Source organism: Salvelinus sp. IW2-2015, unplaced genomic scaffold (genome assembly GCF_002910315.2).
Source record: "Salvelinus sp. IW2-2015 unplaced genomic scaffold, ASM291031v2 Un_scaffold5402, whole genome shotgun sequence".
Taxonomy (NCBI): Eukaryota; Metazoa; Chordata; class Actinopteri; order Salmoniformes; family Salmonidae; genus Salvelinus; species Salvelinus sp. IW2-2015.
Genome location: NW_019946667.1, coordinates 23,273 through 48,569, shown reverse-complemented (window position 1 = coordinate 48,569; position 25,297 = coordinate 23,273). Strand labels below are relative to the sequence as shown.

The window sequence follows — 25,297 nt, the reverse complement described above, 5'->3', positions numbered from 1 at the left end:
TTACCTCTGGGCAGAAAGAGGGAAATATACACCTGTTTTATGTAAGGCTGGACGAGCATAACAATGACTCTGAGCCCAATTCAGTTTCAGTCAATAGCAGATAAAGGACATCTGCTCTRCAGGCTCTCACTTTCTTTACACWGTGTCAAAGATGTTAACGTTGATGAWACCTACTGAACCATCAAGCTGTMTGTGGKTGCATCTTACACTACTTGTTATGACTTGCAAGTAGCACTAGGTCTTTCCCAGGGTGAGCCTTTTGAACAATGCCAGTTTAGCCATAGCACTTTTAATGCGATTAATCCGGAATGTTCTCTTGTCCGTGCCAGGCTAAAAATACCTGCTGACTGCACCACCGAGCTCAACCACAACGCGTACCTCTTCCTCCAGAGTGTCTTTGACAAGCACGACAAAGTAAGTCTAGGATGACATAACTCCTCCTACTGTTGTGTTACCTTCTGCCTCACAGACAAACATTCACAGGTTTTCCCAAAGTCCCAGTTGGTAGTTTACCGGAATCAGGAGGGAATAAGCAGGGAAGGAATCCTCCAACCGGCTTTTGGGAAAGTTACCGGAATGTTGCAACCCTACACAAAGCTAGCATATTTTTAGAACAGGGGTCCTAACTCGTGTGTGTGTGTGTGTGTGTGTGTGTGTGTGTGTGTGTGTGTGTGTGTGTGTGTTTCAGGACAGAGACTGTGCCTTGTCTCCAGAGGAAGTAAAGGACCTGTTCAAAGTGTTTCCCTACATGCCCTGGGGTCCCGACGTCAACAACACAGTGTGTACCAACGACCAGGGCTGGATCACCTACCAGGGTTACCTGTCACAGTGGACGTGAGTTAGGCCAGTATACCTGGACTCCACTACCTGTTACCTATGTCTAACTTGAATGATTTGGTAATGCAGTTATATAGCGCTTTGCTGGAACTCAAACTTCTTCACTTTCATAGCTACTGTAGATGTGTACCAAAGCCCCCCACAGACACACACACACACTAACAGGCTTTCAATTGTCTGATTGGCCAGGTTAACGACATACCTGGATGTGCAGCGCTGCTTGGAGTACCTGGGCTACCTTGGCTACTCAATCATCTGTGAGCAGGAGTCCCAGGCAGGCCATCACAGGTAATGTGAGCGTGCGTGACCAGGTTTATATGCTTGTCATGTATTGGTGTTAATTATTGTGGCCTCTCTGTTGCACATTTGAAACCTAAATTAGTGGTGAGTTACTCTAAATCTACAGTCACTAGAGTGTGTGTGTGTGTTTGCACGCACATGCATCTGTGTATCTCGTGCCCTTGTTCCTGACCCGTCTCTCTCCCTCAGTGACCCGAACAAGCGCATCGACCTGCAGAAGAAGCAGACGCAGCGCAGCGTGTTCCGCTGCAACATTCTGGGAGCCAGGGGGAGTGGCAAGACCAGCTTCCTGCAGGCCTTCCTGGGTCGCAAACCTGCTGGTGAGTCCCTGGAGCTACCGATCAACTGGGGTGTATTCGTTATGGCACACCCCAGCAAAATGTTTTGCAATGCAACAAATATGTTTTTTCCTTATTGGACAAATTCAGGTAGTCCCTCCCTGTTCATTCAGTTTTTTTTCCTCATTTTGGTGCCTAATGAACATGATCATGGCTTTTTCCATCGAAGGCACACTGCTACCTGCTAAGCACACAGTTCTGTTTTATAGAACTCTTAAGTAGCCATGGTGACACGGGTCTGTTACTGGGTTACTAACTCTTAAGACATAGCAAACTATCTATTATTATTATTATTAGTAGTAGTATTATTATTATACAAACTAACTATTTAGCAGTGAGGAATTAAAGGTACTGTTGTATCAGGTTGGAGTGGTGAATGTGTGTTTCTGCGTTACTTAACAGAAACAGCGGAAGATCAAAGAAGACCATAAATCGTTTTACTCCATCAACACCACGTATGTCTACGGCCAGGAGAAGTACTTACTGGTGAGGCTGTGCATCTCTCTCCCCGTGTCAGCTTTCTGCTCAGTTGTATAATCTATAATACTGTGTTTTATGGGTGTCCAGCGTCTAGCAGTAAATTATGAGTGTTTTCCCCTCGTATGTTTTGGAAACTAATATGTTCAGTGCTACACAGTGAATGTTAATCACCTGTCGAGTTACATACTATAGAACAAGACTGGTCTTGAGAGAGGCCTTTCTGCTGAAACGTGACATTGAACCGTCTCAGCTATTTCCCCCTTCTTCCCTCTCCCCTCTTCAACCCTCTCTCCTCTTCTCCCCGCTTCACTCTTCTTCTTCTGCTCCTTCTTTTGCCTCCCTGTAGCTTCATGAGGTGATGCCAGACTTTGACTTCCTCTCAGAGGAGGACCTGGCGTGTGACGTGGTCTGTCTGGTGTATGACGTCAACAACCCGCGCTCCTTTGAGTACTGTGCCAAGGTCTACAAGGTGTGTACAGTACCTAACTGACAAACTGTATCAAATCCATCAGTCCTTAGTTTAGTCCTGGGCCTGTATTCACCACATGTCTATAGTAGGATGACTGATCTTAGATCAGGTCTCCCCCCTGTCCATATAATCATATTCGTTATGATCTAAAAGGCAAAACTGATCCTAGATCAGCRCTCCGCTTGAGCCGCTTTGTGAATATGGGCCCTGGTCCTTGAGTCACTACACTGGAATAGAGGGACTTCTCAGCTTTTCACCTTCTGCAACTGTTTACCAAAATGTTATGATCTCAACAATCCTTATCTCGTCTTGTTCTTCTAACTAACCTCTGAACGTGAACCTTTTGACCTATGACAGCAATACTTCATGGACAGCAAGACGCCGTGCATGATGATCGCCTCCAAGTCGGACCTGCACGAGGCRCGCCAGCACTACAGCCTGACCCCGCTGGACTTCTGCCGCAAGAACAAGCTGCACCCGCCCCAACCCTGGACCTGCAACACAGTGGACGCCCCCAACAAAGACCTCTACACCAAACTCACCACCATGGCCATGTACCCGTGAGTATAGTCCCCTCAAAGACCATAGTGGTCCTAATCCATTTACATTTAACATTTAAGTCATTTAGCAGACGCTCTTATCCAGAGCGACTTACAAGTTGGTGCATTCACCTTATGATATCCAGTGGAACAACCACTTTACAATAGTGCATCTAACTCTTTTAAGGGGGGGGGGGTTAGAAGGATTACTTTAATCCCATCCTCTGACTTCCGTCACCCCGTTGTCTTTTCCTCCAGGCAGCCCTCTGTGACCTCATTAAGTCCTGTATGATGTCTCCAGACACCCCTGGCTTTCTATTGATCCCCTGTATATGGACAGGGGTGACCCCAGCCCCCCATTGTCCTCCATGTCTCTCTAGTCCTACATTAAGCTGCTTCTTCCTGACAGGGGGAATATTTTAGGTGCTGTTTTATTTCACTTCCTTACCGTTGGCCACTGTCAATGTGTTGTGGTACGGTAAGTTGAACTGTAAGATAATGACTAGGCCATTTGAAGTCCCAAAACGAAGGTAATCCACTGAAAATCCTTTGGCCTTGAAGGAAGTCTCCCCAGTCAGCTGTACTGAATGGTGTTATTGACTAGTTGACAGTCTTAGCCATTCATTCTCTGAGAGGTAGAGTTAGTCTTGTACTTCATTTAAGAGATTAGCCATTGGTTTAGATTAATGTCTATTTAATTGAGCCTTAAATCTCAGCTTTACGGGGAAGAACTCCAGTTATCTAATGTTAAAAGCATTGGCTTTCCCAAGGCATAGAGGCCTATAGCTAAGAATCCAGGCCCTAGCTCTTTAAATGACAGGACTCTAGGATGGAAATGTTTTGACAGAAATAATCAGCAGGTTCTGCTCTATACACTACAGTACTTCACCTGTTTCAGACATCTCTCTTGATAGTGAACAGAGTTCTTTATGTAGTTAGTGCACTACTATTATTCTGCAGTCATTGGGTATTTGGTATGCACTGTTTCAGTACCGGCTCTCGGCTGCAGATAGATTGTAGGTCAGAGTGACTCGTGCTATATAACCCAGGCCAACAGGGAAGATTCTAAATGGTTTAGTTCCATGTATTTTTAATGGTCATCTGGAGATTCTGAGACGGGTTAGCTGTTTTTATTGAATTACCCTGAACTTTCTCATCACTTTGCCACTATTTCCTTCATTCTCTGTGGCTTTTCCACTCTTCTACCTAAGGATGATTGTGTATTACCACTTAATGAAGGTGTATGTTATTACAGAGGACTTTGTCTCCTGTATATTATTACAGAGGACATTTGTCTCCTTCTGTATGATATTACAAAGGACATTTGTCTCCTTCTGTATGTTATTACAGAGGACATTTGTCTCCTGTATATTATTACAGAGGACATTTGTCTCCTCCTGTATGTTATTACAGAGGACATTTGTCTCCTCCTGTATGATATTACAGAGGACATTTGTCTCCTTCTGTATGATATTACAGAGGACATTTGTCTCCTTCTGTATGTATTACAGAGGACATTTGTCTCCTTTTTTTCTCTTCAAGATCCTTTTTTTGATGTTGAGGAAGAGGCCAAAATTAGACATACTTAAAAATGCCATGTATGTGAAGAATGTTCCTCAAGATATGTAACTTTCATAATGCTCAGTACTTAGTTCTTACCACTTTCTCTGTATTACTGTACTTAGTAAAGTAATAACCAATCTTCTTTGCCTTTGTTAATGATGGAGTTATTGTATCATAACTCAGTCAGCCAAAGTCCAAGCCCCCCCCATCTGGTGCTAGAACAGGGTCTGTCGATCAGGGTTCTGCCATCCCACGGTGATGTTTCCATGGAAATGTGTACGAATGTGGATCTGACTTGGTCTTTTGTGTGTTTGTATGTGTGTGCATGTGTTGTGATTGTGTCTCCTCAGCCACGTCAAGCTCCGCTGCATGTGTACCTGCAACAGGTGCACCTTCTGCATCTGTCAGAACATCCTCCGGTCCCAGCTACTGACAAATATAAAGGCCAAATTCTACAGTGTTGTTCTGAACAGGTCCATACTGTAAATACTGTAGTGTTTAACAGCCTGTCCCCTCTCTCTCTCTCTCCCCCCCGATGCCCCTATGAGGCGGGAGGGGGGACCCTAGCTTTCTAACCTGGGTGAAGGTTTTTCTCCTCTTCTCCCTCAATGCTTCCTCATAGTCAGGTTTACACTGCATATCCACAACGGAAAACTGGAGAAAAAAAAATGAAATTCTGATATCTTATTTCGATCTCCAGGCCTGATTTGTACATCTCCATTGAATTTCATATGATTGTATGGGTGGGTTTATAAGACTGTATTCCAAGTACTCATATCGGCTATAGAGTTGACAAGAAGGTTTCAAGACTCCATTTATTTKCTCTCCTTATTTGATTTTAACTCAATCAAGTGGATTGTCCAAGCTGCTTCTGTCCCTATCTCTCTGTCCCTATTTCTCTGTCCCTATCTCTCTTACAACAAGAGAGCTCAGTCCAATGCAGCCAGTGGTGCCCCTCGATTTGTTTATTTTTTTCACTGGTGTCAAAGGTCGTGGAAGGGGGTGCACTGAGTTTAATACATTTAATCCTAGTAAAAATTCCCTGTCTTGGGTCAGTTAGGATCACCACTTTATTTTAAGAATGTGAAATGTCAGAATATTAGTAGAGTGATTTATTTCACCTTTTATTTCTTTCATCACATTCCCAGTAGGTCAGAAGTTTACATACACTCAATTAGTATTTGGTAGCATTACCTTTTTAAATTGTTTAACTTGGGTCAAACGTTTTGGGTAGCCTTCCACAAGCTTCCCACAATAAGTTGGGTGAATCTTGGACCATTCCTCTTCACCGAGCTGGTGTAACTGAGTCAGGTCTGTAGGCCTCCTTGCTCGCACACACTTTTTCAGTTTCTGCCCACAATCTCTATGGGATTGAGGTCAGGGCTTTGTGATGGCACTCCAATACCTTGACTTTGTTGTCCTTAAGCCATTTTGCCACAACTTGGAAGTATGCTTGGGGTCATTGTCCATTTGGAAGACCCATTTGCGACCAAGCTTTAATTTCCAGACTGATGTCTTGAGATGTTGCTTCAATATATCCACATAATTTTCCTGCCTAGATGATGCCATCTATTTTGCGAAGGGCACCAGTCCCTCCTGCAGCAAAGCACCTCCACAACATGATGCTGCCACCCTCATGCTTCACGGTTGGGATGGTGTTCTTCGGCTAGCAAGCCTCCCCCTTTTTCCTCCAACATAACGATGGTCATTATGGCAAAACAGTTCTATTTTTGTTTCATCAGACAAGAGGACATTTCTCCAAAAAAGTATGATCGTTGTCCACATGTGCAGTGCAAACCGTAGTCTGTCTTTTTAATGGCGGTTTTGGAGCAGTGGCGTCTTCCTTGCTGAGCGGTCTTTCAGGTTATGTTGATGTAGGACTCGTTTTACTGTGGATACTTTTGTACCTGTTTCCTCCAGCATCTTCACAAGGTCCTTTGCTGTTCTGGGATTGATTTGCACTTTTCGCACCAAAGTACGTTCATCTCTAGGAGACAGAACATGTCTCCTTCCTGAGCGGTATGACAGCTCGTGGTCCCATGGTGTTTATACTGGGTACTATTGTTTGTACAGATGAACGTGGTACCTTCAGGCTTTTGGAAATTGCTCCCAAGGATGATCCAGACTTGTGGAGGTCTACAATTCTTTTTTATGAGGTCTTGGCTGATTTCTTTTGATTTCCCATGATGTTTGAAGGTAGGCCTTGAAATACATCCACCGGTACACCTCCAATTGACTCAAATGATGTCAATTAGCCTATCAGAAGCTTCTAAAGCCATGACATTTTCTGGAATTTTCCAAGCTGTTTAAGGCACAGTCAACTTAGTGCATGTAAACTTCTGACCCACTGGATTTGTGATACAGTGAATTATAAGTGAAATAATTGTTGTAAACAATTGTTGGAAATATTACTTGTGTCATGCACAAAGAAATGTCCTAACCGACTTGCTAAAACTAATAGGAATCTGTGGAGTGGTTGAAAAACGAGTTTTAATGACTCCAACCTAAGTGTAATGTAAACTTCCGACTTCAACTGTGTGTATGTGTGTATATATATATATATATATATATATACACACACACACACACACACACACAGTGGGGAGAACAAGAATTTGATACACTGCCGATTTTGCAGGTTTTCCTACTTACAAAGCATGTAGAGGTCTGTAATTTTTATCATAGGTACACTTCAACTGTGAGAGACTGAATCTAAAACAAAAATCCAGAAAATACATTGTATGATTTTTAAGTAATTCATTTGCATTTTATTGCATGACATAAGTATTTGATACATCAGAAAGGCAGAACTTAATATTGGTACAGAAAACCTTTGTTTGCAATTACAGAGATCATATGTTTCCTGTAGTTCTTGACCAGGTTTGCACACACTGCAGCAGGGTTTTGGCCCACTCCTCCATACAGACCTTCTCCAGATCCTTCAGGTTTCGGGGCTGTCGCTGGGCAATACGGACTTTCAGCTCCTCCCAAAGATTTTTATTGGGTTCAGGTCTGGAGACTGGCTAGGCCACTCCAGGACCTTGAGATGCTTCTTATGAAGCCACTCTTAGTTGCCCTGGCTGTGTGTTTCGGGTCGTTGTCATGCTGGAAGACCCAGCAACGACCCATCTTCAATGCTCTTACTGAGGGAAGGAGGTTGTTGGCCAAGATCTCGCGATACATGGCCCCATCCATCCTCCCCTCAATACGGTGCAGTCGTCCTGTCCCTTTGCAGAAAAGCATCCCCAAAGAATGATGTTTCCACCTCCATGCTTCACGGTTGGGAGTGTTTCTTGGGTTGTACTCAGCCTTCTTTCCTCCAAAACACGACGAGTGGAGTTTAGACCAAAAGCTCTATTTTTGTCTCACCAGACCACATGACCTTTCTCCATTCCTCCTCTGGATCATCCAGATGGTCATTGGCAAACTTCAGACGGGCCTGGACATGCGCTGGCTTGAGCAGGGGGACCTTGCGTGCGCTGCAGGATTTTAATCCATGACGGCGTAGTGTGTTACTAATGGTTTTCTTTTGAGACTGTGGTCCCAGCTCTCTTCAGGTCATTGACCAGGTCCTGCCGTGTAGTTCTGTGCTGATCCCTCACCTTCCTCATGATCATTGATGCCCCACGAGGTGAGATCTTGCATGGAGCCCCAGAACGAGGGTGATTGACCGTCATCTTGGACTTTTCCATTTTCTAATAATTGCGCCAACAGTTGTTTGCCTTCTCACCAAGCTGCTTGCCTATTGTCCTGTAGTCCATCCAGCCTTGTGCAGGTCTACAATTTTATCCCTGATGTCCTACACAGCTCTCTGGTCTTGGCCATTGTGGAGAGGTTGGAGTCGTTTGATTGAGTTGTGTAGACAGTGTCTTTTATACAGGTAACGAGTTCAAACAGGTGCAGTTAAATACAGGTAATGAGTGGAGAACAGGAGGGCTTCTTGAAGAAAACTAACAGGTCTGTGAGAGCCGGAATTCTTACTGGTTGGTAGGTGATCAATACTTATGTCATGCAATAAAATGCAAATTAATTACTTAAAAATCATACAATGTGATTTTCTGGATTTTTGTTTTAGATTCCGTCTCTCACAGTTGAAGTGTACCTATGATAACAATTACAGACCTCTACATGCTTTGTAAGTAGGAAAACCTGCAAAATCGGCAGTGTTTCAAATACTTGTTCTCCCACTGTGTGTGTGTGTATGTGGCGGTACGCCGCTGCTAAATAAATACTGGGGAACACTGTAGGCTAAGGTAGTGATCCAAAATAAAGGGAACTTAGTCCGGCTTTAAACTCACTCTTCAAAGTTGTAATAGTAGAATGCACAAGGTACATTTTAAATATTGGGTAGTGCGTTGTCAGTTCCTCTTGTCATGTTAGTCATTGCATAACTTAGAGTTATTTATACTTATCAGAAATATCAGATCAACTAGCCCATGTCAGATGTGTTTTTATTGAGGTTTTTTTTGCCCATAGATATTGTTTAAAAAGAATTGCCACTCAAATATCACAAAAAATACACATTAGACATGGCAAAATGTATAGATATGCAAGAAAAATGTGCTTTAAAAACTGCCAAATGTTCTTTGAACACTGACACATTTTTTGGATTGCAGGAAATAAGCTTTAAACTTGCAAAATTCTCTCCACCAACAAGAGAGGTGTTAACAGTTTGTGTCATGAACAGTGCTTGTGCCATAGAAAATAGACATGAATGTTGGAAGGGGCCCTGAGTGAAAAGGCTTGGGAACCCTTCTGCTAAGTTAACATAATACTAGAGGTCCTGCTGTAAGGTAACATAATACTAGAGGTCTGCTGTAAGGTAACATAATACTAGAGGTCTGCTGTAAGGTAACATAATACTAGAGGTCTGCTGTAAGGTACCGTAATACTAGAGGTCTGCTGTAAGGTACCGTAATACTAGAGGTCTGCTGTAAGGTAACGTAATACTAGAGGTCTGCTGTAAGGTAACGTAATACTAGAGGTCTGCTGTAAGGTAACGTAAACTAGAGGTCTGCTGTAGGTAACGTAATACTAGAGGTCTGCTGTAAGGTAACGTAATACTAGAGGTCTGCTGTAAGGTACGTAATACTAGAGGTCTGCTGTAAGGTAACGTAATACTAGAGGTCTGCTGTAGGTAACGTAAATCTAGAGGTCTGCTGTAAGGTAACGTAATACTAGAGGTCTTGCTGTAAGGTAACGTAATACTAGAGGTCTGCTGTAAGGTAACGTAATACTAGAGGTCTGCTGTAAGGTAACGTAATACTAGAGGTCTGCTGTAAGGTAACGTAATATAGAGGTCTGCGTAAGGTAACGTAATACTAGAGTCTGCTGTAAGGTAACGTAATACTAGAGGTTGCTGTAAGGTAACGTAATACTAGAGGTCTGCTGTAAGGTAAACGTATACTAAGAGGTCTGCTGTAAGGTAACGTAATACTAGAGGTCTGCTGTAAGGTAACGTAATACTAGAGGTCTGCTGTAAGGTAACGTAATACTAAGTCTGCTGTAAGGTAACGTATACTAGAGGTCTGCTGTAAGTAACGTAATACTAGAGGTCTGCTGTAAGGTAACGTAATACTAGAGTCTGCTGTAAGGTACGTAAATATTAGAGGTCTGCTGTAAGGTAACGTAATACTAGAGTCTGCTGTAGGTGGCTAGTTGTGTAATGTGATTGTGATCGGTGTGTCTTCCTCATCTCTGCTACAGCCTCACACAGCACTCCACTCTGCTCTCACCACCGTGACACAGCGCTTTACCAATTATCTGCCACACTGCACCATCATCTAACACTGTGGTGCTAGCCAGGGAGGTAACCGTGTGGTGTGGTCGACCCACCGTGTGGTTGTGTTGCTTTCCGTTTGAGCCAGTCTGACCTGAAGATGCATGTGTGCAGTCTGTTAACGTGTCTAGTTGGTGATGGGTTGTGGGTAGATTACCTCCTACACCAACACGGTGCAGTCTATCATCAGTAACTAATGCATGGATTTTTAAGATATAAAAGTGTCGAAGTTGCTTGGCAGTCGTTCATCCTTTCGAGAGTTGAAGCGTACAAGTGGATGTTGAAGCCAACATGGCCCTTTCGCTTAAGAATGGTGTTTCTATCATGATAAGTGGATATGCAAACTGTAAATCTGTACTAAAGACTAATTTGCATAGTGAGTGAGGGAGAAACGTCACCTTGCAGATCTTTCTGTTTTTGGTTACATTTCGCCCAACTGAAGCTGTGGTGAAACTGAAAGCCTCATAGAAGTCAGCTTGGGTTGACTGGCTGGTTTTCTCCTCTTCACGAAGTAGATGTTGATAATTTGTTTCAAAATTGCATTTTCTAAATGTCTATCTTTTTTAGTTTTCTTTGACATTGAACTGTTTCCAGAGATGTGCCCGGTTTTGATTTCTATGATGATTTCAGTTTGGAGGTTTGATTGGTTGTGGAGTGATTCTCACATCGTAAGTTTACACCCACAAAGTACAGTTAGCCTATATAAGGTCTATGTTAGGCCCTAAGTTCACTCTCAAACGTGGCTCATACTGCAGCCCTAGTGTTATCCCAACCTAATTCACCATTCATCTACACATTTATGAGACTATCTTATCTACAATCCTGCTTCTCTTGTGGTTTAAACTTTATTTTTTACTAAAAATAACATTTTAATTTGTATGAAACAACAAATGTTTTTTCTTCATTTGTTACAAGTGATTTTGCACTGTATCGATCACATTTAATTTCATTGTGTTTCCGTTGTCGTGTTTTCTTGTTTTCATCCTATAGGTGTTCATACACATGTTTCTGGCTGCCCTCTATTTTGTTCGTGTTGCATGTGTTTACTTCTTGTTAGTTGCATGCACCGCTGTCTCGACGCTGTCTGTCTGTCTCGACTCTGTCTGTCTGTCTCGACGCTGTCTGTCTGTCTCGACGCTTCTGTCTGTCTCGACGCTGTCTGTCTGCTCGACGCTGTCTGTCTGTCTGTCTCGGACCAGGCCTGGGCAATTCCAGTCCTAGGGGGCCTGACTGGTGTCACACTTTCCCCCATCCCTACAAACACAGCTGATTTAAACTAATAGCATTCAAAACTGAAGATCATGTTTATGTGATTATTGGAGTCAGGTGTGTTAGCTGGGACTGAGGTCAAAGTGTGCCACCAATCAGACCCCGGGGACTGGAGTTGCCAGGCCTGGTTCTGAAGCTGTCTGTCTCATCTCAATAGGCTGCCTTGGTTTCAGCTCGCCACCGCCCCTAATGGATGGCTATGCATAGGCTCCACTCAAATCAGCAGTCTGTTTTGAGCATTGGGAAGTATGGGAACTAGGCTAGTGCTTGTGGTTTGTGTGTGTGGTTTATGATGTGCAGGGTTTGGATGGCTTCGTGGTGGCTCACCATTGCAGGGTTGACATTTCATTGTGCTTCTATATGCTTGTACAATAGAGGGTGTGTTGTGTGACAGTGTAGGTTACTGTATGTTATTGTTATGGTTTTGGGAGGGTTACAATGGTTCCTACTAAGTTTTACAATGGCTTCTGGGGTCCAGGCATGTCTGTTATAACACTATTGTGTTAACATGCTAACTCCTTTGTCAATGCCTGTTTAACCTTGGGAGAATTAACACACCAGAAATGGCATGCCCTAATACAGAAGTTATTGAAGGCGGTCACACCACATTGTCTAGCTGAGATACTATAGTATTTAACTCCTATTGGTTTGAATCTTCGCTGTTTTTGATTTACCCCATATTATAAAATAAATATATAATGTAATGACTCAAAGTAGGCCTATTTAAACAAATTCGGAAGCGCAAACTGAATATAAAGTATTTTCTAACCCTGTATCTCCATCAGTCTTAAGATTGAAAGCCTGTCTTTTATTTTGGCTGGCATGTTGCCAACTCAGCATCGCATTGGACAAGATGTTTTAGCTGCAAGGTGTGGTGTGTGTGACCAAGCGTGCAAGGTGTGGGGTGCGTTCTGCTGTGGTGTCATGTCCCGGTGTGTGTGGGGTTGGCGTTGAACTGCCTACTGTGTGTGTGTGTGTGTGTGTGTGTGTGTGTGTGTACAAGGTTACATGATGTGGGCGCATATCTGTTGGCTGACGAGGAGTGCAGTCTGATCCAGCAGGTTCACGCCATCAATAATGTAGAGGAGTCTATCTTCAATGGAGTCTTCTGTCCAGTCCTATGAGCGCCCAGGCCAGGTAAAACACACATGGAGTCTTCTGTCAGCTAGACCCAGGCAGGTAAAACCAGCATGGTCTTCTGTCTAGTCCTATGGGCCCAGGCCAGGTAAAACACAGCATGGAGTCTTCTGTCTAGTCCTGTGGGACCCAGGCCAGGTAAAACACAGCATGGAGTCTTCTGTCTAGTCCTATGGGCCCCAGGCCAGGTTAAAAACACAGCATGGAGTCTTCTGTCTAGTCCTGTGGGACCCAGGCCAGGTAAAACACAGCATGGAGTCTTTCTGTTAGTCCTATGGGCCCCAGGCCAGGTAAAACACAGCATGGAGTCTTCTGTCTAGTCCTGTGGGCCCCAGGCCAGGTAAAACACAGCATGGAGTCTTCTGTCCAGTACTGTGGGCCCAGGCCAGGTAAAACACAGCATGGAGTCTTCTGTCTAGTCCTATGGGCCCCAGGCCAGGTAAAACACAGCATGGAGTCTTTCTGTTTAGTCCTATGGGCCCAGGCCAGGTAAAACATAGCATGGAGTCTTTGTCCTCCTATGGGCCCCAGGCCAGGTAAAACACAGCATGGAGTCTTCTGTCCAGTCCTATGGGCCCCAGGCCAGGTAAAACATTAGCATGAAGTCCTTGTCCAGTCCTATGGGCCCAGGCAGGTAAAAACATAGCATGGAGTCTTCTGTCTAGTCCTATGGGACCCAGGCCATGTAAAACATAGCATGGAGTCTTCTGTCTAGTCCTATGGGCCCAGGCCAGGTAAACATAGCATATGGAGTCTCTGTCTAGTCATATGGGCCCCAGGCAGGTAAAACATAGCATGAAGTCTTCTGTCGCAGTCCTATGGGCCCCAGGGCCAGGCAAAACACAGCATGGAGTCTTCTGTCCAGTCCTATGGGACCCAGGCCATGTAACATAGCATGGAGTCTTCTGTCCAGTCTATGGGACCCAGGCCAGGTAAAACACAGATGGAGTCTTCTGTCTAGTCCTATGGTAAAACACAGCATCTGACAAACTGGGGGCTAAGGGACAGCTGTTTTTGTCACTGGCTGGGTAGATGCAGGCATGGTGGACGTTGATTGGCAACGGCAAGACTGTTGGGGAGGAGATTGCTGTAGCCTCCGTTATTATATGAAGAGATTAAAATGAAGGCTACAGACATCGGGCTACACATCCACGTATTTGGCCTCAACCTTTAACAAACAACAGGCTTTGAATCTGTTTTCAAGTGTACCTGATGGAACTCACTAACTACCTTTTTAATGCATCTATATCATTATTTTGAAGTACGCGGTCGATGTTTAGTCCTACAATAGTTGGTTGGTCTGGTTTGTGTATGGCTGCTTGCTGAAGAAGCATTGTTGGGCAGTATGCTGGTGGGAGGAAGGTATTGCTCCTTCCTCTGAGGTACATGTCATGGTTAAGCAGGATGGTAGTTGTCTTATCTAATGGACTCTTCCTGCTAAACCTGCTTGAATAGGTTAGGGTTTCTGCTGCTGTGGGAGTTGTCAGATATCACTGTGAAGATTAATGGGTTGTTGAGCTGTGTGTGTGTGTGTGTGTGTGTGTGTGTGTGTGTGTGTGTGTGTGTGTGTGTGTGTGTGTGTGTGTGTGTGTGTGTGTGTGTGTTGTGTGTGTGTGTGAGAGAGAGAGAGAATATGTGTGTGTGTGAGAGAGAGAGAATATGTGTGGTGTGTGAGAGAGAGAGAATAGTGTGGTGTATGTGAGAGAGAGAATAGTGTGTGTGTATGTGAGAGAGAGAAATATGTGTGTGTGAGAGAGAAGAATAATTGTGTGTGTGTGAGAGAGAGAATATGTGTGTGTGTGTGTGAGAGAGAATATGTGTGTGTGTGTTGTGAGAGAGAATATGTTGTGTGTGTGTGTGAGAGAGAATATGTGTGTGTGTGAGAGAGAATATGTGTGTGTGTGAGAGAGAATATGTGTGTGTGTGAGAGAGAATATGTGTGTGTGGTGAGAGAGAATATGTGTGTGTGTGAGAGAGAATGTGTGTGTGTGAGAGAGAGAGGAATATGTGTGTGTGTGTGAAGAGAGAATATGTGTGTGTGGAGAGAGAGAATATGTGTGTGAGAGAGAGAATGTGTGTGAGAGAGAGAATTGTGTGTGTGAGAGGGAGAGAGTGTGTTGTGTGTGTGTGTGTGTGTGAGAGAGAGAGATATGTGTGTTGTGGTGTGTGAGAGAGAGAATATGTGTGTGTGTGTGAAGAGAGAGAATATGTGTGTGTGTGTGTGAGAGAGAGAATATGTGTGTGTGAAGAGAGAATATGTGTGTGTGTGTGTGTGAGAGAGAGAATATGTGTGTGTGTGTGAGAGAGAGAATGTGTGGTGTGTGTGGAGAGAGAGAATATGTGTGTGGTGTGTGAGAGAGAGAATATGTGTGTGTGTGAGAAGAGAATATGTGTGTGTGTGAGAGAGATATGTGTGTGTGTGTGAGAGAGAATATGTGTGTGTGTGAGAGAGAATATGTGTGTGGTGTGAGGAGAGAGAATATGTGTGTGTGTGTGTGTGAGAGAAGAGAATTGTGTGTGTGAGTGTGTGAGAGAGAGAATGTGTGTGAGAGAGAGAATGTGTGTGAGAGAGAGAATTGTGTGTGTGAGGGGGGAATTGTGTGTGTGAGAGGGAGAGAGTGTGTGTGTGTGGATGTGTGTGTGTGAGAGAGAGAGAATGTGTGTGTGTGTGTGTGAGAGAGAGAGTGTGTGTGAGAGAGAGAGAATGTGTGTGTGTGTGTGTGAGAGAGAGAGATGTGAGAGAGGGATGTGGTGTGTGAGAGAGAGAGCGAGTGTGTGTGAGAAGAGAGCGGTGTGTGGAGAGAGAGCGAGTGTGTGTGAGAGAGAGCGAGTGTGTGTGAGAGAGAGCGAATGTGTGTGTGTGTGTGGTGTGAGAGAGAGAGTGTGTGTGAGAGAGAGAGAATGTGTGTGTGTGTGTGAGAGAGAGAGAATGTGTGTGTGTGAGGAGAGAGAGAGAGCGAGTGTGTGTGAGAGAGAGGAAGTGTGTGTGAGAGAGAGCGAGTGTGTGTGAGAGAGAGCGAATGTGTGTGGTGTGTGTGAGAGAGAGAGAATGTGTGTGTGTGTGTGTGAGAGAGAGAGAATGTGTGTGTGTGTGTGTGTGTGAGAGAGAGAGAGCGAGTGTGTGTGTGTGTGGGAGAGGAGAGAGAGTGTGTGTGTGTGTGGGAGAGAGATGTGTGTGTGAGAGAGAGAGAATGTGAGTGTGACCACGAGATTGTGTGTTTTGGCAATTTATAAGTTAGAGCTTTCTGCTAACCTCTGCACTTCAGAAATTCCTCTCACTTCTAGAGCCTCTCCTTCTCCCCTCTCCTCCTGCTCTCCTTCTCCTCTCCTCCTGCTCTCCTTCTCCCCTTCTCCTCCTGTTCTCCTCTCCCCTCTCCTCCTGCTCTCCTTCTCCCCTCCTCTGCTCTCCCTCTGCTCCTGCTCTCTTTCTCCCTCTGCTCCTGCTCTCTTTCTCCCCTCTCTCCTGCTCTCTTTCTCCCCTCTCCTCCTGCTCTCCTTCTCCCCTCTCCTCCTGCTCTCCTTCCCCTCCCTACTGCTCTTCTCCCTCTGCTCCTGCTCTCTTCTCCGCTCTCCTCCTCCCCTCTCCTCCTGCTCTCCTTCTCCCCTCTTCCTTCTCCCTCTCCTCCTCTTCTCCTTCCTCCTGCTCTCCTTCTCCTCCTTCCTTCTCCCCTCCCCTCTCTTTCCCTCCCCTCTCAGACTCCTGTCTTCCCTCCATGTTGTTGTTTCATACTGTTAGTACTGTATGTTATAGCCTTGTGCTTGTGCTCAGTGGACCTAGAAATGAGGCACTATATTCAATCAGTACAGTCAAAATGCTTGTTCATTTCACCTCGTGTACTATTGAATGTGACCCGGATGTAGGGCTTTTCTCTTGTTTCTGTTTCCCTAGCAGAACTCCTCCCATCCATCATGCTTTCTGTCCATAGCCCCACCTTTACTTTCCTCGCCTTTTGGCTTTCACCCAATATATAGTAGTTATTGTCAGCTTGACCAAACAAATCTAATGTTCCAGTAACAGCCACTCACTTGTTAGTGTATGGGTACTGCTCGCATCACGGACTTAGCCTGGTTAAACTAGCCTGAACACTGAACTCCCCATTCTAGGGACGTGAAAACAATGGTGAGCGCAGCGTTCAGTCTGGTTTAACCAGGCTATCACAGACTAGCTCATTTTCAGAAGACAGCCTGGTTAACATGATATACTGTCTTCTGAAATGAGTTAGTCTGTGAATAGTATAACATTTTTAACATATCACAGACTAACTCATTTTCAGAAGACAGTATATCATGTAAAGAGTTGTATTGGTACTACAACATTGGTACTATCGAACAGTTTGACTGTACCTCTGTTTTTGTAGAGATTTGTTAAGGAAGCTCAGAGACATGACTTTGGTTTGTCATTTGTCAACATGTGATTTGGAAACGAGGCTGTATTGTTGTATTCATTTCTTTATCCCCCACTCTCTTTCTTTCTCCCGCCTCTTCTCAGGCACATGGCTCAGGCAGACCTGAAGAGCTCTACGTTTTGGCTAAGGGCAAGCGTGGGGCAACCGTGTTTGCAGTCCTGGGCTTCGCTATGTACAGGCTATCCTCAACAACGATGATCAAGATAGACACAGGATGCATGAGATGACCCTTGACCTCCCCCGCCTAGTTCTCCCCTTTGACCCTCACCCCTCCCTGAAAAAAACATGACCTCCAACATCCCACAATCCTCTGCCCCCCTTCCCAAAAAAGAGACAACTACTGAATGAAAACGGAACTTCCAGCCCATCTGAACCAGCCCTGATCCCACATCCACCCTACCGGAAGAGGGAACAAACCAGAGAAACCACATCCACCCTACCGGAGAGGGAACAAACCAGAGAAACCACATCCACCCTACCGGAGAGGGAACAAACCAGAGATTGATTTTATAGATTTGAAATGGAGAAAAAAACGAGTCATCTTTTGCAAACTGTGTTTTGTTTTTCTTGGGGGTTTTCTTTGGGGGGGGAAATGTCACCACAAACTCACATTGTGTATATTGAACACCATATAATCAATCTACTGCAGGCATTCTGGTATCGTGTGATCTGGTCTAGTCTTGGGGTTTTTTCTTCTCCAGGTCAGACAGTAGTAGTTGCTGGTTGTTTTTAAATCTGTGTAGAACCCGGCCTTTTTTCTCAGGTCAGTATTATAGCTAGCTGGTTTGACCCCCAGAGCCCGAGAAAGCAAAGAAGGCAGCCGCATACAACTCACTACAAAAGGGACTGAACATTTTTGTTTATAGATGTGTGTGTATATATAAATATATATATTTGCTCGGGTACTTAGAGAAATACCCAACCAGATTACGGCGTGAACAAAGCTTGCCAGTGAATAAAGTGAGCCTACAGGAATAGCTGCAAAGTCAAAGCCATTTTTAACGTTGAAAAGGTAATGGGTTTCGTGCATGCATTTCAATTGCTATTAATTTATTAACCTGTTTTCTTTGGTTTATCTGTTTGGAATGGTTTGTTCAGCATTGCCCGAAACAGACACACTTCAAGAGGATAATGCATTCATTTTCCATGTGTTTTTGTATATCTAGTATTATCAAAGCCGTTAATAATGACATCCATCATTCACTTACTCTGAAAGACAAGACTACAACATTATCATGACTATCTGCTTTTTCCTCCACTTGTTTTTTCTTCTTCCTGTTATTAAAATAGCTTTTTTCCTTTCATATTATGATTCTATTTTTKTGTTCCACTATTATGCCTACAGATTACACTGTGTTATTAKCAGCCATGCAGTGMACCTCTGACTCCCTCCTTGAACCATGGACGGAACTGTTTATTCTCATCATTGACTTTTCCAACATTTACAATAAAGAACTGTGTGATCTGATACAGGTGTCTGCAATATGATTAGATCCATTCATATAACATACACATTATCCCCCAAACTATTCCCTGTCTTTTAGCAGTGTGTCAGAGCAGTGTGTAAATGTTGAAGTCATCTGATTTCTTCAAATCCACCATACTTACATTTTCATTGTACAACATGTCACTTAAAGTGTAGCCTGCTTTTACTAACATTGAATCCTTTGAAGAATAATGTACTCTTCATTGAGCTCAAAATTCTCAGTGGACAAACACCTAAAATGTGGGTACATATAATGGCTAGGCAGGCGCGTATAGTTCAACACACACATAGTCAACGTCAACTTGACCTTAATATCCCATACGTTTCTATACCGAGTGACTGCAAACAAGGGACAAACAAACATTTTGTGGGTCAGAATGGAGAAGTGGGCAGGTGATGGAGCCAGTGATATCCCAGTTCTCAGTGAAAGGGGGAAGTCACCCGTCGACTAGTGATACTGAACAAGAACTAATAACAGGATTTAGTATAAGTGTTAACTTCTGAAACGATGTCAACGGACAGGCAACAGCTGCTTTTCGAGGGCTTCTTGAAGAAAAGGAAAGATACAATGGTAAGACAAAGCTCTCAAATATGTAGAAAAACTTGTCACATTAACAGCTCAATTACTGGACTCAGTTTACTTGGTAGTTGTTGGGGAATTGTTAGATTACTTGTTAGATATTACTCACTGTCGGAACTAGAGGCACAAGCATTTCGCTACACTCAAATTAACATCTGCTAACCATGTGTATGTGACCAATAACTTTATTTGATTTGATTTGTTGAATACTTACAAGTGACCGCTTTTCCAATATTTTTGTAAACTGCTTTCTATTTATGCCATACTACTGTGTTTTACTTTGTTATTGCCAGTCAGTCATGGTTTGTATCCAGAATCAGGTCTTCACTATCTGGAGGGACACTGAGTCTTTGTTTTTTCTCTTTTAGAAAATTAAGTGGTCAACCTATTGGTTCAGGCTCCAAAACACAACATTATTCTTCTACACTAAGAAACATGGGAGTGCTGTGAGTATTGCCCAGCTGTGAGAAGTCCTTCAAGTTTTCAGCGGGAAGTTGAATGTTATTTACACTGTTCAAAGTAGAATAGTTTATGATCTTCTCTGTCCCCCACAGTCACACCTAAGAGGCCTGTACTACATCTACACTGTAGTATATCTTTCATGCATCTTCTTTCTGTCCCCCACAGTCCACACCTAAAGAGGCTTTGTACTACATCTGCACTGTAGTAATAGTCTTTATGATCTTCTCTGGTCCCCCAACAGTCACAAACCTAAGAGGCCTGTATACATCTACACACCTGTAGTAATTAGTCTTATGATCTTCTCTGCCTCCCCCACAGTCACACCTAAGCAGGCCTGACTACTACATTACACTGTAGTAAATAGTCTTATGATCTTCTCTGTTCCCCACAGTCACACCTTTAGAGCCTGTACTACATCCTACACTTATAAGTCTTATGATCTTCTCTGTCCCCCACAGTCCACACCTAAGATGTGCTGTACTACATCTAACACTGCTAGTAATAGTTCTTATGATCTTCTCTGTCCCCACAGTCACACCTAAGAGGCCTGTACACTCTACACTGTAGTAATAGTCTTGATCTTCTCTGTCCCCCACAGTCACACCTAAGAGGCCTGTACTACATCTACACTTAGTTAGTCTTATGCTCTCTGCCCCCACGTCCACCTAAGAGGCCTGTATACTTTACACTGTAGTAATAGTCTTATGATCTTTCTCTGTCCCCCACAGTCACACCTAAGAGGCCTGTACTACATCTACACTGTAGTAATAGTCTTTATGATCTTCTCTGTCCCCCACAGTCACACCTAAGAGGCCTGCTACTACATCTACACTGTAGTAATTAGTCCTTATGGTCTTCTCTGTCCCCACAGTCACACCTAGAGGCCTTGTACTTACATCTACACTGTTAGCAATTAGTCTTTATGATCCTTCTCTGTCCCCACAGTCACACCTAAGAGGCCTGTACTACATCTACACTGTAGTAATATCTTTATGATCTTCTCTGTCCCCCACAGTCACACCTAAGAGGCCTGTACTACATCTACACTGTAAGTCAAACTGCTTTTATTTCATTTGGTCGGAAAGCCTTCATGCTCCTTCTAGCCAGACAGACAGGAACAATTGCCCWGGACTTTATTATACTTTTCCTTGTGTTCAATGAGCATTACCCACTATTCCATATGCCCTAGTTACAGCTGCTTAAAAGTATACTATTTACAAGTATGTATAGCACTTTGTCTGAAATAGAAGTGTTGTTGTTGGGTCAGGTGCAGTCTGTGCGTGAGATCCAGAGGGAGAAGCGKAAGCACTACGTGTTTGAAATCACCATGAAGAATGGGAAGAGGAAAGTACTGGTGAGTCACACAGACAGCTCTAYTCCCACTTCAGGTGTACAGAACCGTGTGGTGTGGGCTGTGCAGGCTGCCCTGTTGTTTCAGGATGTGGTCTGTTACTAGTGTCACTACAGAACCGTGTGGGCGCCGATGCCTGTGTAGGTTTAACRTGTGGTTTCAGGATGTGRTCTGTTACTGTCACTTCATACTGACTAATGGGAATTYCCCAMATGWAAGTAGCAGGTGAAGAAGCTGTCTATTGTTCAGAAAGATCAATTCAACTGTATTAAAATCTTTTATCAGCTGTTTACATTTTAGTCATTTAGCAGACACTCTTATCCAGAGCAATTAGGGTTAGGTGCTTTGCGCCTAGGTTTTGCACCTAGTCGGCTTGGGGAATAGAACCAGAGACCTTTTGGTTATTAATCCAACGGTCTTAACCACTAGGCTAACTGCTACCCAGCTGGGTTCTACAGTACTTGGATTGCTTAAAGTAATTTAACACTTCCTCTAACAATTTAGGATCATCTTTTTAACTCAGACTGTAACAATGTCCTAAATTCATCCCTGCTACCCCCTGACCATGTGTCTGTAGGCTGCAGAGACAGGTGATCTGAGGAGGGAGTGGATTGGCCAGCTGTGGAGGGCCATGCATCTCTCAGGCCCAGGSGGCACAGTCCCAGGCTGCATACGGTAACAGAAAGCTCAGGATTATTGAAACACTACTGCACTGTTTGTCATTACATTACACTGTAGTAAGTTATCAGGAGCTCATATCTAGAACGACTTCCAAAAAGTTAATTCAAATTAGGCTAAATAACCTATGAGCATCGTAAGTTAAACCTTTAAAAAATAACTGTTTGTAACAATCATAGTGCTAGAATAGATGAAATCTGTGCAGGTGTATTTGAAGCYTGAAACTACTATATAGATATGGGAGGATTGGCTATGCAGACAGCACAGGAGGTTGGTGCCACCTTCATTGTGGAGGACGGGCTCGTGGTAATGGCCGGAGTGGAATGGTATCAAACACATGGTTTCTATGTGTTTGATGCCATTCCATGAGCGCCGTTCCAGCCATTATTATGAGCCGTCCTCCCCTCAGCAGCCTCCAGTGGCAGACAGAGCCTAAGCAACAGCTGTCTAAGATAATGCTTTATGTATTCCTGGTGAGCATTTGAGTGCCTTGGAAGGCATTATCTGCCAAAATGTTGGTTTAATAAAATATAGTGGGAAACATTAGTTTTATTTCTGTCCATTTGAGTGTTGCCTGTCCRTCTGTTTTGTCTCCAGACAGCAGGATGTGAGGTCTGATGACCTGAAGGTCAGAGGTTACTTCAGCACCTATAACAGCTCAGAATGTGACAGCATGACGGAACCACTGGGGGTTCCCCTCTCTGCACCCCTCAACCCCTCCACCCCTGACCAAGACCTAGACCAGGGGGACAGGAGTACCCACTGCCTCTCTGACACCCACCTCACCCCTCCACCCCTGACCAAGCCTAGACCAGGGGACAGGAGTACCCACTGCCTCTCTGGCCCCCTCACCCCTGACCAAAATCTGGGGCACAGGGCTACCTCTCCTCTCCCTCACTGACGAGCTCAGTAGTGAGGAAGGCATATGCCAGAACACCATCTCACATTGTAAGTAGAGCATCAATGGGGTGCTAAATCCTCTGTAAACTCAGCAAAACTTAAGTGTGGAAATATGTTTGTTTTTTCATTCACATTTGCTGTGCCAGCATTGGAGGGGAACAATGGTTTGGTTGTCTAGTGGAAAGAGGAAATTGGCACGTTGTGGCATTTAATGCTTTGGTGGTGAGTGGGGAGCCAAGCTGTATCTTCACTCTGAAATATGGCAACATCTTTTCACTGTAATTTCAGATGGAGAGGAAGATGAGGACAGTGTCCATAGATTTAGAAGGAGATGTGAGGAGGAGAGAGATGAGAAGAGGAGGAAGAGTGTAAGGAGGAAGAGGATCAGTATGACTTTCTACCAGCCCCCCGAACTGTGAGTACTACCCTCATGGTCACATCAGTGTGTCTTATATGTCATAAATCAATAAATGATCAATCATAAATGTCCTAAATTCTTCCATTATGGAGACCACTGTATATGATACAAAATACCAGTAGATATCATATTACATGATAATGACTTATGTTAATGGTCTGTGTTTGATAAATGACCAAAAACCTACCTGCATTTCCTCTCGTAGCTGAGTATCACATCAACCAATCAGATGAAGACTTGACTGATGGAGAGGACCTCTATGACTTCCCACTGTCCAATAAGAGGGCAAGTGACCGCCAAGGTGAGATTATGAAAATGTTTATTTTTCAATGTATTGGATTTTAAATAATTCAATATTTTTAATTGTGTTTACCCACAAATTAAAGTGCATTTGGGTTTATTTCATGTTCTATCTCAGATTATGCGAGATGACAGAGAGCATCTATGACGTCCCCAGTTCCCTAATGAGGAGAATGTCTGAACACACACTTGGTGAGTGTGACAGCGTGTTCTAGTTCTAATTCCCTTTTCATACATTTCTGTTTGCTGCTCATTTTATAGACACACAAATGTAAGGGCCCTTTCAATCTATATCCTTGAATAGCACGATGTACAGGTCATTTTTATTTATCCTTTATTTAACTAGGCAAGTCATTGAAGAACAAATTCTTATTTACAATGACAGCCTACCCCGGCCAAACCCGGACGACGCTTGGCCAATTGTGCACCGCCCTATGTGACTCCCAATCACGGCCAGATGTGATGCAGCCTGGATTCAAACCAGGGACTTCAGTGACCCCTCTTGCACTGAGATGCAGTGCCTTAGTTGAGCCGACATATTGCAGCGTTTACCGTGAATGCAGTCTCCGCTAAGAAAGAAACATTGCCTTTAAATGTAAATCACGCTGTAAGGCTGAACTTCTGCGATACGGATTGAATAGAGCCCTAACATATCCTGAGAATGGTATACTTTTATTTAAAGGAATGTGTAGAACCAGAAGCAAAGTAGACACTATTTCCCCCCTATCTACCCCATGCAAATCCTAACCAGACTCATCATCAGTATTAACAAAAACACACGCATCTTTATCCCTCACTTTCATAGCAGAGCCTTACCCTGGAGGTGAGATACTGGTGGAGGACAGGGGCCTCCTGGATGACATGATGGCCAGTCTGGGTGGCGGGACGGTGGGCTGGATAACAGGTGCTTCTACTGGCTCTGTGGAGCCCTARGGGCTGGCTCATCATGGCTCTTAGGACTGGTATATAGTATAGACTCTGGATAATATAGACTGAATGAGTTTTCCTCATTCAAATTGTTCTATAAAGCTTGACGCATTCTGTTAGAGATTTAAATATGTTTACATTTGATGAAAAAAATCTAATTTGTKATGATATTCTATTCTATTGACTTCTCTTTTAATACAATCTACTGTCAAGGAAATACCATATTAAATAACCAACTTTATACTGTCAAAGTGTTCCACTTAGTATATAATGTGAGGAGAGAGGTATTATAGTATTCAGGCAGACCCTATCCTTCTTTTTTAGGAGGTAGATCAGCTTTAATATTGCAGATACATTGTGGCTTCTATCAATGTAATTGTCTGCATCATTTCCAATCCCCCATGTATTTTTTTTGTAAATATATACAGTATATATTCTTTTAAATATATATATATTTTAAATATATTTTGCTTCTTTATTATTTTCCCCTAACCCTACCGCCCCTTCTCTACTTGGAGTAAACAAATGTAATATATTTTCCTACTTTATTATTTTCCCCTAACACAACAATACTTAGGCTTCCACTTCCAGGTTATACATACTACATACATTTAATGGAAAATATATTTTACATTAGTTATCTTCTGTTTGTTTTTAGTCCCAGCCTTTAGCTACCCTCAACCCCTCCCAATTTAGATTTTTATTTTATTTTATTTAACCTTTATTTAACCAGGTAGGCTAGTTGAGAACAAGTTCTCATTTGCAACTGTGACCTGGCCAAGATAAAGCAAAGCAGTTCGACACATACAACAACACAGAGTTACGCATGGAATAAACAAACATACAATCAATAATACAGTAATACAATACATTTCTGGCTGCCATATATTTTTCAACTGTGCTGTGATGTTTCACAAAAGTTCTGAACCTTTCTATTCTCATAGTTTTTACAGATTGTAAATATTAAAGATAAACACCTTTGCTAAGATTATTATTATACTAATTGATCAATTGGACTATGACTTTTCAAATCACCCAGCAGAGCTATTTGCAGAGTTGGCTCAAGTAAATTTGCAAT

At 43.4% G+C, this 25,297-nt stretch overlaps 1 protein-coding gene, 1 long non-coding RNA gene and 1 pseudogene across 3 annotated transcripts; all 3 read left to right on the top strand.

The window, feature by feature from the left end:
• Positions 1–177: 177 nt before the first annotated feature.
• On the top strand, positions 178–17,375 carry LOC112078218 (mitochondrial Rho GTPase 1-A-like; annotated as a pseudogene).
• On the top strand, positions 17,373–22,979 carry LOC112078217 (uncharacterized). Of its 2 annotated transcripts, none has more exons than XM_070441984.1 (7): positions 17,373–19,174; positions 19,552–19,629; positions 20,661–20,693; positions 20,913–20,999; positions 21,574–21,671; positions 22,272–22,622; positions 22,863–22,979. In XM_070441984.1, exons 1-6 carry the CDS (start codon positions 19,112–19,114, stop codon positions 22,573–22,575), a joined length of 663 nt encoding a protein of 220 aa, XP_070298085.1. In that variant the 5' UTR covers positions 17,373–19,111; the 3' UTR covers positions 22,576–22,622; positions 22,863–22,979. The 2 variants fall into 2 exon arrangements, with proteins under 2 accessions (XP_070298085.1, XP_070298086.1); XM_070441985.1 differs by lacking the exon at positions 20,661–20,693 and adding an exon at positions 20,591–20,623.
• A 436-nt stretch (positions 22,980–23,415) lies between these two features.
• Positions 23,416–24,684, top strand: LOC139026654 (uncharacterized). The gene is made up of 2 exons (XR_011478518.1): positions 23,416–23,484; positions 24,098–24,684. It is a non-coding gene; the product is annotated as an uncharacterized lncRNA (long non-coding RNA).
• Positions 24,685–25,297: the final 613 nt, after the last annotated feature.